The 15,955-nt window shown below is 50.5% G+C and overlaps 3 protein-coding genes across 3 annotated transcripts in view; 1 reads left to right on the top strand and 2 right to left on the bottom strand.

Moving 5' to 3' along the window:
- LOC133355845 (cytochrome c oxidase subunit 4 isoform 1, mitochondrial-like) overlaps window positions 1-9,210 on the bottom strand; it is a 38,559-nt gene extending 29,349 nt beyond the window's left edge. Inside the window, exon 1 of the mRNA XM_061573252.1 lies at window positions 9,207-9,210. The gene's annotated coding sequence lies outside the window, so the exon portion shown is untranslated. The remainder of the gene's footprint in view (window positions 1-9,206) is intronic.
- Window positions 1-15,955, top strand: part of LOC133355844 (cytochrome c oxidase subunit 4 isoform 1, mitochondrial-like) — a 554,855-nt gene that overhangs the window by 240,122 nt on the left and 298,778 nt on the right. The window lies entirely within an intron of this gene.
- LOC133355800 (Wilms tumor protein 1-interacting protein homolog) overlaps window positions 4,432-15,955 on the bottom strand; it is a 70,877-nt gene continuing 59,353 nt past the window's right edge. The window contains exons 8-10 of the mRNA XM_061573171.1: window positions 13,560-13,611; window positions 12,242-12,310; window positions 4,432-9,235 (exon numbers count right to left, since the gene is read on the bottom strand). Coding sequence (XP_061429155.1) covers window positions 9,107-9,235; window positions 12,242-12,310; window positions 13,560-13,611 — 250 coding nt within the window. The 3' untranslated portion in view covers window positions 4,432-9,106. The remainder of the gene's footprint in view (window positions 9,236-12,241; window positions 12,311-13,559; window positions 13,612-15,955) is intronic.

Below are 15,955 nucleotides of genomic sequence, written 5' to 3'. Positions count from 1 at the left end.
TATTGTTTCCCTTCTACGTGACTTTACCGAAAGAACCAAGAATATGAATCCCTGCAGTCACGAAAGCTTTCAATCAAAATTTAGTAAAGGATTGTCACGTTTTGTTTACGTGTTAAAACCTTACCGATTTCCCGCGGCGGGTTTGACCACACGTTTATATTTACGCGATCAAATCCAACAACCCCCTTTATGGAAGTTATAACTTTTTTTGAATTGTCAAGCGTTGGGGACCCTCTTTCGACGATGGTTATCACTCGAGCCCAGAACAAAGGTCGCCGCAAGGTCACCACACCGGGCCACAACTCCATTATTGCTAAGCTGAAGGGGTGGGTGGGTAAAAAAAAACCAAACAAACTTACACGAAGCAATAACTGTAATAATAACAAAAATATGTTTATTTAGAATAACATGCTGATGAAATATTACAAAATATTAAATTTAGCCTTGGATAGAAATGTAAAAAAAAATCTGTATAATAAACTAGTTTAAAAATAAAACAAATCTTACAAGCGTATTAAAGATAAATGTTAGTCGCCGGTGTGAAGGGGTTTGCCGCTGCCGGAGTACGCGTGAACAGGGCAAGGCGTGCGTAACGCAACGACCCCTTCCCCCTCCTCTGCTCGTGAGCGTCTCAAGAGAGCAGCTACGGACCGTAGCAACTTCGCAACTCTGCCCCGGCGACGTTCACTGCATTGCTGGGTGGGGTGGGGTGGGGGGCGGTGTGAAGGTGGATTTCCGAAACCAGTGCTCCTCCTTCCCATTGTTGCTGCCGCTGTTGTTGTTGTAACAGCGCATTAACATTTGAACGGGTTTAATGTTCGCCTTTTGGCGTTCTCTGGCCTAACACTGGTTGAGACTCGGCTCTAAAGAAAGCCGTCTCTGGTGTGGACCAATCAGTTTAAAAAACAACGCATCATGTATTACCAGAGCATGTTTTTGTGTTTGCATATTCACCACAAGTACGTGTGGTTAAAGCAGACATGATTCCTTGAAAAAAGATTCCGTTACGTGTTTTAACATCTGAACACCTGCTGTTTTGATTGCCAGGAAGGGTAAAACCTTTTGTAAATACAGTTCAATCCGTGCAGCATGAAAACGGGCCGAGTGCGACGCTCGATTTACGCGATTTAGGCGTTCTTCTCGGTTACCGAGCCGCTGCTGTGATCGAGCGAAGAGGTAACACCGCACCGTGCGACTCGTCATCACTACGAGCAGTGAACGTGCCCCTCGTCACCAATGTGAAGGTGCGCTTCCTGCGGGCCGTCTGGAACGTTCTTCCTTCCGGTCGACAGGAAGCCACCGGGAAGCAGGCACTTTTAAAATCGTCTCGATTGACAAGCTCGTTACGTTAGAACTGCTCTGTGCTCAAGTTTGTTTTCTTTCTCCCGTGCGAAAGAAGTTCAACATACGTACACACACACTCACACGTTCTACCATATATTTGAGCCTTGGATTGGACGCAGCAGCGTCATCCTCCCCCACCCCAGCACTGAGACAGAACCAGGGCCAAACGGGTTGGCCCCGTCCTGAAACCCAAAACATTTGTCAATAACACTGCCTGAGAAGGAAAACAATTATTTACAATATTTGAAGAAGGCCCATTGCCCGAAACGACGCCTATTATATACCTGTTATATATTCGGGCAACGCAGTGTTATGTTGATCAATGTGCTTGCTTGGGACGCCAATGCTAAACCAGCAGCAACAACAGCACCGCCACCGCCACCGCACACTTTGATTAATTATCGCAGCTGCGAGCTTAAATGCCGCGAATGCAGCCGAAGTGTAAAATTGTTTCGGAGAGAGCGAGCGAAGCGCAGCCTACGAGTTTAGCGCACCAGAGTCGGCCGAGAAGACGGCGTTTTCCCACCATCGGCAACGAAACAAAACGAGCGAGCGTGCCATCCGTGGAGCCCACCGCAACGTGGTTTGTACTGCGTGCTGAATTGTCAAGCCAGTCAAGGCACGAGCCGAGCGCACGTGGAAGCCGTGCGGAGTGTGTGCACCACCTTGTTGAGGTGTTTCGGGTGAGGCGCGAGACTGCATAGACGTTTGACGTCGACGAGTGTATGGCCTTCACTCTCTCGCCACGGGGGTGGAGGCCCACACGACGCTGCCTCAATTCGCGTGACGGCCTACAGCGGTGGTCTTCACTCATTTTCGGAGCGGGGGTTTGACAGCACGACGATGATGATGAGATGGGGGGGGGGGGGCACGTCAGGGGCCGCACTAAAGGCCACCAGGGGCCTGCCGGTGGCTCGCGGGCCTTGCAATGATGAACACCGGACGACACGAACCGAACCGTGTGCCTGGTGCACGCGCGTGCCGAGGAATGGTTTGGCAGTCTTGGCACGAACGCATCATTCAGACTTGAGTGCGGAAACGCGGCAGGTGACGCCACAATTCTGCACGTGACCCAATTCTGGAGGCAACACAATTCTGGAGATGCCACAATTGGGCGGGTGGCACGTCAACTCTGCGCCTTTTTGTCCACGAGCTCTCCCCCCTCCCCCACCCCGAGCTGTCAACGAGGTTTGTGTCTCATCAAGGCAAAGGTGGAGGGTTGCCACACACATTGACGCCAGGTGCCGGCGCAACAAAAAACACACATTCCCACGACTTTCACAGTTCACGTTAAGGCAGCAGAGGCCGAGTGGAGATTCGTGGCCTTTGGATGACTGAGCGACTTGTATTTTATCGGACACCAAACTCACGACAATTGCAATAAGACGAGTAGCGTTTTGTGACGTAAAAAAACAGCACGCTAGTTTTTGTTTGACGTGACTGGACAAATCTTCCCACCTTGTGTTCTTGCCGCAAAGCGATAGAACGGCTTTATTTTTAAAAAATCTTGTACTTAACGAAGATATACGCTGCACCACCACCACCACGACCGAGCCGCATTGCATTCAACCCGAGCACGGCCGCTCCTGCCCTTGGCGTGTTTGCGTGGAGCTTTTTTGTTCATGTGCCCTCTTCACGGTGCGGCCACGCGATATTTTGATATCAAATATTAGAGGGGCACGGGGGGTGACCACGAATCAAGAGGAGTCTGCGCTACGAACCCGGCGACCCGAGAGCGATTCCCGCTCACGGCCAACAACACCGATGACGATTATCTGAACCGGTCCTCGGCCTCCCCTAGGTCGACTCAGCCTCGAACGAGCACCTGGTGCGGTGTACCGTAAACACCGCCGCAAAGGAGAGATAACGGCGGCCGGGTGTGGTGCTGGCCACCGAACCCCCCCCCCCCCCCCCTTTCGTGTGCCGTGCCGGCCTTCGTGAGGTGCTACTCGCTTACGACTCTTGCCCCAGCAGTCTGGTAAAGGCTGTACGGGGGGGGGGGGGGGGATGTCTCATTTGTGGTCTGGCGCCTGCGCTGGAAACGCTCGCGCGCGCGTAGATCTGGCCGTGTGCTCCCCTTGCCAACGATCAAACAAAAGCCACCAGTGTCCAACCAAACGCACGCACGCACGGCGATACCAAGCGGCCATTCGCACCACCTGCGTGTACGATTCAAATGTTTTTTGTATCGACTTTTGACATTTCCTTCATAACATCAAGAGACGGAATAAAAAAAAAAGCTCTAAAGAAACCAGCAAACACCGTGTTACCTTCACTAGTTTTTTTTACAAGCCTCTTTTTTTGTTGTAAATTGTATTTACACACCAAGTTAAACGTGTTAGGGGGCGAGCTTTTGTTTTGACAAACATGTGATCGCTTGAAGTTTTCAACGCGCGTAAAAAACAAGCCATGTATAATTTTCAAAAGGCTGATATATAATTAATATTTTAAAAAAACCGTTCTCTTCAACAACAACAACTTTGCAAAGAGAGTGAGCGTCCGGGGAATGATAAATCTACATCTTAAATCGTGAACACGCGCGACAATAAAACGAAAAAAAAATACTGCAAATCCGCAAAACTCCTTTGAAAAAAAAAATGTACAATTTACACCGACGCCAATAACCTGCGCACGTGTGCATCGGCCAGCCACGGCGGCGACCTACGATCCGAAACCTACTTTCCTCCAACTCCCCCTCCTTTCGGAAGCACGAATCACAACATCTCCTTCTACACTTTAAGCTTTACAGGTCATTTCCCCCCCACCCCACCCCTCCAAACCCCAGCCCCCCCCCCCCCAAACTGCAGCGATCAGAAATATTTACAACGCTTTTTTTCAAACGGCGTCGACGAAGTGGCAGGCACCTCTCACACGTGCGGCGTCGCCGTTCGCCAACACGACGACAATATCAACAACAACAATATCAACAACAACAACAGAAGCTGTCCACGTTGAAGTGGAAGCCATTGCAGGCAATCCTTGCGGAACTACTTTCTCAGAATCCCCCCCCCCCCCCCCCCCCCAGAACACTAGGATCACAATTTGCAGGAGGAATTGTGTTTACCGACCCCCCCCCCCCTCCCAAAAACCCATACAAATGCCGCCCACAGTTACAACTTTGAGTTTTGCGAGCAGCGGTGGGAGCGCTGTTAACCGGTCGCTTGTTGCGATAAGAATGCCGCGAGAATGAGTTCACGACAACCGCGTTGTCGCAATTTGATTTGAAGCAGCCGCCCAGTAAACGTGCGGCCGTTTTGGGCCCAACGTTGCTGCCAAACGTTGAGCCGACGATCTCTCGCGCCCCCAATGGTTCCGGCCGCGTCGGCACCAACGTTGTTGGGACGTTCACTACTGGGAAGGTGTCTCGCGGGCTTTTAATCCGTAACGTTCATTTGAAACCTTCTGCTCTTTCATAGAACTTACGTTACAAAAAAGTCCCTAGGCCTTGATTGACCGTTTTGATTCTCTTTCAAAAAAACTAGCGGCCGTGCCGTGGCCATTTCTCCTTCCGTTCAATGGAAGGGGGCACACTCGTCAACAACGCCGGCAAAGAGCTGCGTGCGTAACAAGACGGGCATCGTCGCTTGACCGCAGGGCCGTCCAATGGGAGGGGGTGTGTGGGGCCCGGGCCGAAAGCCACACTGTGTGGGCCCCCCCCTCTCCACCCCGACACCTTCAAACTAAACCGGAAGTATTACATCTGACACCGTGATGTAAAAGCGCGGAGCCCCCCAAAGCACAGGGCCTGGGGCCCCCCAAAGCGTGGGGCCCGGGACCCAGGGCCCCCCCAAAGCGTGGGGCCCAGGGCAGTCACCCCGATTCGCCGTCCACCCTAGGGGATGCCTCTGCTTTGACCTGTTTCTAAATGTTTCCCACGCGAAGCTGACGAGTAGCTCCTCTCGCAAACCACAAACTTCAGTTTTTGTCGACGCTCATTATCACCAGGACGAGAGAAGGGACCCTTCAGACGAAGAGTCGCATCGAGCCAAACGGATGAAATGTTTTGAAATCTTGCAGCTATTTTTTTGAAATGTTTCAAAGAACCCTCTCGAAATGTGTCGGCGCGCTGCGACTTAACGAAGAGATACGCTGCAAAATTATCCACAGTGAAAAATAAATCCGACGCAGATGTTTTTTTTTCTCCCCAAGTTATACTTTGGGCATGGCCACTCAGCATGGATGTACACAATTGTGTTTAAGATAATAGTATCATTAAATAGTTTTTTTTTTAAAGCAGGTGGTTTTGTAACTTGGTAAAACCTCACTTTTGTGAGTTGATGCCAGCGTCCGTAGGACTAACATACGGAATAATTACCTTTCATAAATAGTCACGAACATCTGACAAACGCAACAAAATCTGTTCCATCGGCTCCGTCCGGTGACGAAGGGGTATACCAGCTGAACCATCGGCATTATTACCCGCACCATTTAACCCAAACGTAAATCGACGACGAGCCGCTGTAATATTGCTCGCGAAAGCCTACGGGCGAGAACGTAAGGACCAAAAAGATGTGGACGCTGGCACTGACTAACAAAAAAAAACGGTAATTTTTGTCGGCCCTTGACAAACAAAAAGCTGTAGCAGCTTAAATGAGGGGGGCGCTCTGTTCAGGGTGATACATTTCCCGGGCATACGACCTGGCCGCCACCTTGGGTGGTGAGCGCTGAAGCCGTTCGACAACACGGTATTCCCTCGGCTTTGTGTTGTTGGGGTTCAGATCGCGGTAAATATAAAACGTGTCGTTAAACCCCGCCGCCACCACCACCCCCGACACGGCCAATTAAATAAGGGGTTGGCACGTAAACAAAACGTGTCAATTAGTTCCCACTTGGGATAGTAAACCCCACATCATCTACAATTTTAGTACTGGGATGTTTCTCTGGTGATTACAACCAGCTTCATCGGGTGGTTCGTCAGAATTTTGAAGACGTCATCCTGTTTCGGCCTCGTATAGAGCAAAATTCAGTATTCCCTCGTTATTCATGAACTTGCTATCCACGATTTTGGCTATCCGCAAATTGCATCTAGAACTCTGACACGACCACTGCAACGAGAGAGATAAAGTGATGAGAGATAAAGTGATGAGAGATAAAGTGATGAGAGGGAATGTGATTAGTGAAATTGATGAGATCAAGTGATGAGACAAAGTGATGAAATAATTTTCCCGTATTTAATAGCATATTTACGTTTTTATTTAAGGTAAGGGTTAGTCAGCCAATATCATTAATGACCACCTTCAATGTAGTCGTTGCTCTCCATCCACATCAGCCGGATGAAAGAAAGCTTATCCGCAAAAAATGTGCTGTTCACGAGCACCTCCGGAATGTATCCCTCGCGAAATGAACGGGGGAACACTGCGCCTGATTCTTCAAAGAATCGCCACCGCTGACGGTTTCAAACGGCAAGTTTCAACGATCGTTGAAACTGCGAGCGATCAAAAAAAAAAACGCCACGGTGCAAATCGTACAAAACCTGGCTTCCTGCAAGAGACTTCGCTCCAATACGGGAAACTATTTTGCTAAATACGCGAGGCCGTTGGGAATGTATACGGCACGCCCCTCATTTGAGAGAGTGGCTTGCGCAAGAGCAAACAGGGTTGTTGTTTTTTTTGTTCCAATAGTTACCCGTGTTCATTTTGCACACACCGAGTTTTAATAACGTTGGGGAACAGCTCGCGCGTAAGCCATGCGTGGTCGCGCGATGTTAAGCTGCTTTGTTGAGCTATCGTTTGTGGCCAGGTCGCTGTCTGAAATAGAAGCTAATTGCTCAGTGGGCCTTACCTGGTAGAATATAGTTTAGTTTAACATAACAAATTTTTTGTGATTTGCTTACCTTACCTATATTTTGGACTCCGATCGTGTTTTTGTACAGTTTGTTATTTTAACTTTCTGATCCTCCCCGAATGGACATCTGTGAAAATGAGCTTCATAGCTCATCGGATTCCTCCAGTCCAGTACAAGTAAATATTATTATTCTGTTGCTTCTGATCTTCTGGCTTTGTTGAAACACTGCAAAAGGATTAACTGCGCCAGTCACATTCGGACTTTGGTAAGAATGCGAAGAGGGTCTGTACGCGCAAGGCTTGACAGTCAAAGAGTCCTTGGTTGGTAAGGGCGTAGCAATTAATCGGGCAGTTACAACATTGTATTCAGACCAGCACCCAGTCTATAACTATAATATAAACTATCTTTTTAGTTTACCAGGTAAGGCCCACTGAGCTGTAGAGCTATTTTTCCAGAAGCGACCTGGCTTTCACAAATGATAGCTGAACGCAGTGGCTTATGATCATGTGGAAATTTATAGCAGTCAAATACCCTAAACGCACGTCGATTTTGAATGTGGAGGGGAAAAAACCAGAGGACCCGGAAAAAAGTCCATGCGACCACGGAAAGAACTTGCAAACTGCAAATATACAGCAGGCTTCAGGGTCGGGATTGAACCCACGACCTCCTGTATACCAGGCGAGGTAGTTAACATCTCACCACTGTGGCACCCTCGGACTCAGAACTTTGCATTGCCCATCTCTGGGTCTGCGCAGTTACACAAGTGTTGAGACAGCAGATGCCAAGTTAACATCTTGCAACACCAATATTTGTTTCCTTCGATATTTGAATCAAGTTGTAATCTTAAGTTAACTGCACTGATGGGCAGGATGCTCACAAAAGCTGACAATACATTAAATATAAGGCAACGACTGTTTTTTGTTAACGCTAACAACCACCTTTCTTGGAATCCTCACAACTAAAAGCGAATGGATTTGTTGTTTTTGTTGGCCTGCTCGGACTGAACGTGCCAACTCCCACTCTCGGGCCAACGTGAGAAATCGCGATGACGAAATCGACAGTGATAGCGACGGCGCCAACAGGGGGTGTTGGCTATCGTTCAGCTTGCTGCAACGTAATCACGCGGCGGCGGTGACCTTGCAGAAGTGTTTTAAACAAACGAGAGAGTTCCTACCGCTGGCGTGAGTAACACTCTTTCTAATCACAAGCACTGCGGGGGCGGCAGCTGCAGTATCACCGCGCACACGCAGCTTGCTTACGCCTGCGTTACGACGCAGCTTTTACGATCCTGCAAGAGGAGGGAATGATGGAAACACACTCTGACCTACGGGGGGAGGGGGGGGGGAGTGGTATAGCAGCGTCAGCCCGGCTGCTGCTGCTCCCGACGGCAACTGTTTTTGATATTCGAACACGGCCTCAAAACGCAGCCACGGCGGTCCCGCTTCGGCACGTTTAAACTGCTTAGACATTTGAACGCGCCGACATGGCCACCTATGCACGACGGCCCGCTCGCACGTGCGCGCTTCCGCATCGCGCCCTCGACGGTCGCGCCGCTGACACCTCCGTGCCAACTCTTCCGAGCCTCAGGATGCACGGTCAGACCGGCGGGGTTCCGAAAACCTCAACGGCGCCCCCACCAGCCAATCGTCGTCGCCGTCGTTGCTGTCACAGTGCGAGAAACCGGCCGTGGCCCTCGCTAGCGGACTGCCTCGCGAGCCGGGCTTGCCACGCGGCTCGCCGTGGGCCTGCGAAGCAGCCGGTTGTAGGAGGGGGCTCCAACCCCCTCGTGGAGGCTGGCCCTTACAAATCGTCTCTGCTTTCCAGACGCTTCAGCTTCAGCGCATTTGCGATACGCTCGCCATCCGGCGGACCCGGGCTCTCGGGGAAGAAGGTGGGAGGGGTTTCGGTGAACGCGTAAACGGAGGAAGCGACGGAGAGCTGCGTAGTCTCAGGTGGCCGTGCGGGGAGGTGGCGGCGCTCAGTGGATGGTGGCACGGAGCTCCGTCTGCCCACGCAGGCGCTTCAGGTGGCAGCCGTGGCACAGCAGCCGCCCGTCCAACGGGTAGCAGCGGTGCCCCTCCTCGTCGCTCAGCTGCAGGCTGCAGTCCTACGGTCGCGCACACACACACACGCACGGGTCACACACACACACACGATGCGCGAACATGTGGCGAAGCGCGTGCGGCACGCGGCGCTACGTGCGCACGCAAGAGATGTGCAAACTCTGATGATGATAATGGACAGTGCATATCATTATCATCATCAGAGTTGTTTCTTTTTGTTTGCATTTTGACTGCTTGTGTTGTGGTTATTGCAAACATGATGCCTTGTATAAAGGTGTCAGTTTTTGTACCAGTTGAAAGGGTAAAAACCCATCACTATACATACATTTTTTTATAAACAATTTTTCTTATAAGTGTTTGGCAGCTCTCTCAAACACGGGTGCGAGAAATCGATTTGAAACCAAACGAACTCTCGGTTGCCGCTCGAACGTCAAGCCCCCCCCTCCCTTCCTCGTTACTTTGAGGAGCAAACGGCCGGCAAACAAAAGGGGGGGCGGGGGGCTGCGCAAACGGAATGAGGAGAATGTTGGGGCGTTGGGCGCGTTTGGGCAGCTCCCACAGATCCCCTGGATCAATGACGATGGCGGCGGCGGCCGCTTTCATCATCGCAAAGCGAATGCCTGCACGGAAAGAGACGGCCGCTTCCCTGACTACAACTGCAGCGACAGCGTGAGCTGCTTGCCTATCAAGAGTACAATACACGCGATAATACACACAACAACACGCACGTTCAACAATACACACAACAATACAACAATACACACAACAATACAACAATATAACAACACGCACCTTCAACAATACACACAAGAGTACAATACACATGATAATACACACAACAACATGCACGTTCAACAATACACACAACAATATAATACACACAATACAACAATACACACAACAATACAATAATACACACAACAACACGCGCACATTCACCAGCAGGTCAAACGACGTTTGTTGTGCGGCCCAAAGCAAACATTTTTACAAATTGCCCCGGATACAGAATCACAAAGGCAGGGATCCCCCGTATAGCCTTTAACAGATGTTTGGGGCAAGTGCTATTAAGCGATTTACACCTATGAAGGCTGGCACAGCCCACGAGAGGGTGGGTGGCCAGCGCCACACCTGTCCGCCTTTGTCTCCCTAGTGCCGATGTTTACACACTGTGCCAGGTACTCATTTGAGGCCGAGTCGACCTAGGGGAGGCCCAGGACCGGTTCAGATATTCAACACTGGTTTCGGCCGTGAGCGAGAATCAAACCCCGAGCCGCCAGGGGTTCGTGCCGCAGCGCGCTAACCGCTGCGCCACCGCTCCCCCCCCCCCCCTCCAGAACCACAGCCACACCTCTTTGAAACGCTCGCTTGCACCTGCGCCTCCGTGCATTCTGCGATTAGCGAAACGTCTCTCATCGCGAGACCCGGCTTTGTGTCTCTCACTCTCGATTACTCACGCGCGGCCCTGTTCAAACGCCACAAAACAGACAATGCGGCTGGCCCCCCCACCCCCCACCCCTAGCCACTTTCGTCCTTCCATGTAAAACAAAAAAACGTAAAAGGGATAGTGTTTTTTTTACCGTGCCATTACCCGCACAGCCCTGCGGGAGTCGAATTTCCTCAGCAGCAGTGTTGGTTTATATTCTTAGGTGTTTTCTAGTAAAGTCACGTAGGCAAAAAATAAAAATTAATAAAAGTAAAATAAAAAAATAAAAATCACGACGTTTCGGAGGCAACACAAGCTTCCGTCTTCAGGTGGAACAGTCACAGCACGATAGCTGTATCAAGTGAGAGAAATTCCAAGAAACCCGTATTTGTATATATATACTGGTTGAGGGTGGGAGGAGCCAAGGTAGGCCCTGAATATTATTTTTGTGAGGTTCGGTGTGCCTGAAACACGCTGATGGTTTAATACGAGCATTAACTCTGGACTAGTTTCAACGTGTCACAAACTCATTGACTGGCTGAAAGATCTTCGTATATGGAGGACGGCAGACATTGGGCAACCGTCAGTAGTGCCGGGCTCACTGTCTAGCTGCCTTCACGCTCGTTTGTGGTCCCTCGCGCCTCTCTCTTCCAGAGTAAGCCAATACCGTGCTGCCCGTTAAGAGTTAAATTGAACATTATTATTATTCATCGGCAGATTCCAGCTCGCTTAAAACCACCGCTTTAAACGTCGTCTAGTAAGTTCAGACGAGCGACGGAAACTAATCGTTCCATCGTTCGGACAGCACGCAAGACGGAAACCTTACGGTGAACATTCATTCAAAGGGTGGAGGATATTGTGCCCCTGCCAGACGTTACGGACCTTGTCTTCCTCTACCGCAAGTGGCCAAACTTAAACCGCAATCCTCGCCGGTGAATTTGCAACAATACCACAAGAAATGTGCCTCCGGACCCTGGAGACCACCTGGAGAGGATTCCAGGCGCGCGTGGGGACATTAACGTACATTTGTTATCATGTCACAGTGTCTTATCCGTTCTTTTCCCATTAAAAACACTAGTCCCATTTAAGTGTTAACGTGTTTTTGAAGCACCCTGTATATTCTCTTTGAAAGTCGGCAGAGCGCACAAACGCACTCGACGTGCATCGACGACACGCCAACGCACCGAGAGGGATGCACCGAAAAGTGAACTCAAAAAAACAACTCGTAACGCTTGCGAAAAGTTGCTCGATAACCTTTACACAGACTTTTCCGTGCCTCCGGTTAGCGCGGTTGGCTACGTACGGTGTGAAAGCAGTTTAACATGCGTACATACATCCACACATACGTGCAAATCTGGAAACAAACGAGCGTACAGACGCGACAATACGCGCGTAGGAACAGTGACGTAACGTTGGCGTGCCGAGCACGCCCGACGTTTCCCGCTACGTTTCCGCTGTTGAGGGCAACTTGCCGTGTGAATGTAATATCGTCGTCCGGTGCGAAAGAGGATCAACGTACGTACGTACACCCGTCAGGCCAAAAACGGGGTTACAACTCTCTGGGGGTTTAAGTGAATGCACGACTGAACCGTCGTGAAACTTCGAGGGCAACGGAGACTTCACTTACTTCACAGTGGTAGCACTCCACGTGGTAATCGTTGTCCATGGACACCACCCGTATGGTCTCTTCAGTGTCCTGGGCCAACACGACAAGGAGCAGGCACACGTTCACAAACAAGCGGCCCTTTCGAAAAATCACCGAGAGTTAAGAGACCTTCAATAAACAATAACAAAGATTCCCCCGTGTAGCCTTAACAGACTGCAGGGGGTCAACGTGCTGTTAGCGAGCAGCAACCTACGAAGGCCCGACATGGCGCACGATGGCGGCGGGTGGCCAGCACCACGCCCGGCCGCCTTTGTCTCTCGCCAGTGGAGAGGTTTACACACCGCACCAGGTACTCATTTTAGGCCGAGTCAACCGAGGTTGAGGCCCAGGACCGGTTCAGATAACCTTGTCACTGGTGTTTGGCCGTGAGCCAGAATCGAACTCGGGTCGGCACTGCGGTAACTGCTGCGGCAATCGTCGAATATCAACACACACACGCCGCAAACGCCGCTGAGCCTCACGACCTTTCATGTGCTACCAGCAAGGGTAATACCAGGGCCAGTGGGGTGTTCTAAATTTGGAGACAGCCACAGTGTCAACTGCAGGGGTCGGTAACCAAAATAACAGGAGGCATTTTTTTCGAATTCGGTAAAACCCCAATTTTTTTTTCTATATTTCAAGAGCCACCAATGTGCGTGAACAACGTAAACATTGTAAAAAAAAAATAATAATAATTAAAAAATAATAGCTTTGACCCTTTCTGGCAATAACACAGGTGTTAAGATGTTCAAACACCAAATATAAACCTTTTGCAAGGAACCATGTCTGCATTAACCACACGTACTTGTGGTGAACATGCTCAAAGAGCCAGCCAAAACATCTCGCGCTTTCAGATACGCTTCTACGGCCGTCTGGAACGCTCTTTCCTTCCGATATTAGGAAGCCACTGGAGCTACGCACTTTTAAATCATCTAAATCAGTCATTCTTAACCTTGACTGCAGCCTGCATCCCCCTTTGGTTCTCAGAAAGGGCATCTCGCACCCCCAGGGCGTGCGTGCACCCCAGACTCAGAACCACTCATCATCTAGGCCGACAAACCCATTTCTTTGGAACTGCTTTTTGTGTTGGGTTTTGTTGCTCCGGAGCCGCAGGTTGACGACTTCTGCGTTACTCTCTCTCACTCTCCGCTCCCTCGATTAACATCCTTTCGTCATCTACATTTCTTCTTCCCCTCGTCCAACGAGCTATTATTTACACGTGACGGTACGGCGCCTTGCAGAAAGGAACTTTATAAGTGTAATTGATTATTGTTATCTTTTGAACTATCGATTAGTTTACCTGGGCTGGCAGGATGGGCTGGCCACAGGCGTTGCACCTCGGAGCAAACATCCTGTGGGGGGGGGGGGGGGGGAGACAGAAAGCCGTAACACCGTGAGCCAAGGCGACGCACGGTCCAGCACACGAACCAAAACGAGGAGCAATCTGCGTCTCCAGCCTCGTAAGCATGCGGCCGACACAAAGCGGTACTCTTTTTATCGACCCCTCTCCCGGAGCGATGATGGGCTGAGTCAACCCCCAACCTGGATTTAAATTCTCAGATCTTCCGATTGCGAACCGGGTAACGGACGCTCTGCCGTTGACGTCACCGTTACCAGATGACATATATCCTACGCACAACACCGTTATCGCGGACGCACGGTAGAACCACCTGTAACGTATTGAAAGCAATTAACACTGGTGGTGGTGGTGGGGGGGGAGGATAAACCACCTTGCACCTGCACCATGACAATAGGGGATGGGTGGGTGGGTGGGGGGGTGGATATGGAGCCGACCACCACTGCACTTGGGGATGGGCCTCCCCATTGTGAAGGAGAGGAGAGCTGAAGGCCACTTGAGGGTGGGTGAGATTCCACTCTCAAGCAGCCCCAGCGGATCGGTTACAAACACATTCCTCAGAGCTTCGGGGAGAAAAGACAGTTTTTTCGGCCCAACCACATTCTTGCATCTTTCGCTGCTGGAAGCGTCCTTTCAGAAACGAAGCAAAAAAAAAACCCGTCAACATTCGTCAATAACAACACTGTGTAGCCTTTAAAAAAATAAAAAACTATACATATATGTAGGACAGGCGACGTCGCGGGCAATGGGCCTACTTCATGGGCCGTGTTATTGACGAATGAGTTGAGTTGGCTTTGATGTGTGCTTGTGCACCGTACTGCCAAACGCAGCAACAGCCCTGCCAAATAATAAGTTTAACTCATGTCAATCTAGATTTGAAGCTTTCGTGACTGCAGGAATCCATACTCTTTGGTTCTTTCGGTAAAGTCACGTAGGTATAAAATAAAGTAAATCGCGACGATTGCTTGCAACACAAGCAATCATCATCAGGTGGGAAAACTCATGTTGTTTACGCATCTCATCTGCGCATCTTAAACGCACACAACACCGCGTGGAGTTCGTCAATACTATTCATCTCCTATGGGACATAAGGCCGTGCGAGCGTGTGTGTATATATGCAACGCCGGTTGCATCAGAGACAGACACAGCCCCTTGGCTAATCCACTGCTGGATGAATGCCTCCGAACGCCTTTGCCTATGCCTATCATGGAGGTTGTTTCACTCCGTTACAATGCTGGTAAGTGCAGGGAGGCAAAGTGGGGGGGGGGGGGGGGGGGGGTTTCAAGACCTGTTCAGAAATCACTTTGCCACCGATGTTAGCACCCCCCCCCCCACCCACGCAAGTGCAGTGCACCGACCACTGCGCCACGTTTCCGGGGGAGCCGCGTGACAATAGACAATTAGCTCATCGGGCGATCCCAATCCTTTGAAGTCGTTAATAACGACACGACCGCACGCTGCTAAAACTCCTTCCTACTTGCCCCCCCCGCCTGCCCCCCCCCCGGAGGATCCCCCTCTGGGTGGGGGCATTGAGGATTATTTTTTGCCCCTCGCCATCCCGACATCTGTTGCAAGCGCCGGAGAGCTTCCCCCCCTTTACCCTCACGGTTTTTCTGTCCCCCCCACCTCCCCCTGATACCCCCTGCACGTTGTACCGGACGTGTGTGCGTGGCTAAATAAAAACACATTACATCTCCATCTCCATATATATATATATAAAAGGCAAAGTTGTGAATATGTGTGTCTGTTCAAAATGTTTAGCGTACTTCCCGACATGCAACAAACTGGAAATTTGCCATGTGGGTACTTTCCAGACTGTACATCATTCAAACATTATGAAAATACACTTTTTTTGGAGGGGGGGGAGCTCAATAATGCATATATTTTTTGTATGGCAAGTGAACTGTGACGTCACATCTGTCACGTGACCCGCGCATGTGGAAGCGTAACGCATTGTAGTGTCGTGGTTAGCGCGCTGCGCTACGAACCCGGCAACCCGAGTTCAATTCCCGCTCACGGCCACCACCGGTGACAATTATTTTAACCGGTCCTGAGCCTCCCCTAGGTCGACTCAGCCACAAACGAGTAACTGCTGTGGTGTGTGAACATCGCCACTGGGGAGGCAAAGGGGGCCGGGCGTGGTGGATCCAAGTCTCGGGCGAAGCCGGGTAGCGAGTATATATATGCAAAATAAAAAAATATATAACGAGACTGCACCGAGCATACGCGACGATGAGGTCCGGTCCCTACTAGGCAGCCGCGTATAAACGTTCCCCTCCCTCGCGTGAACACACATCATTCAAAGGGGGTTGGGTGATCGTGTTTTTAAAGACGAGAGG

The sequence above is a fragment of the Lethenteron reissneri genome, chromosome 52, assembly GCF_015708825.2.
Source record: "Lethenteron reissneri isolate LAM-NWPU_2019-01 chromosome 52, ASM1570882v1, whole genome shotgun sequence".
In the NCBI taxonomy this organism is placed as follows: domain Eukaryota; kingdom Metazoa; phylum Chordata; class Hyperoartia; order Petromyzontiformes; family Petromyzontidae; genus Lethenteron; species Lethenteron reissneri.
The sequence above is the reverse complement of the archived record's forward strand: the minus strand, read 5'-3'. Positions and strand labels throughout refer to the sequence as shown.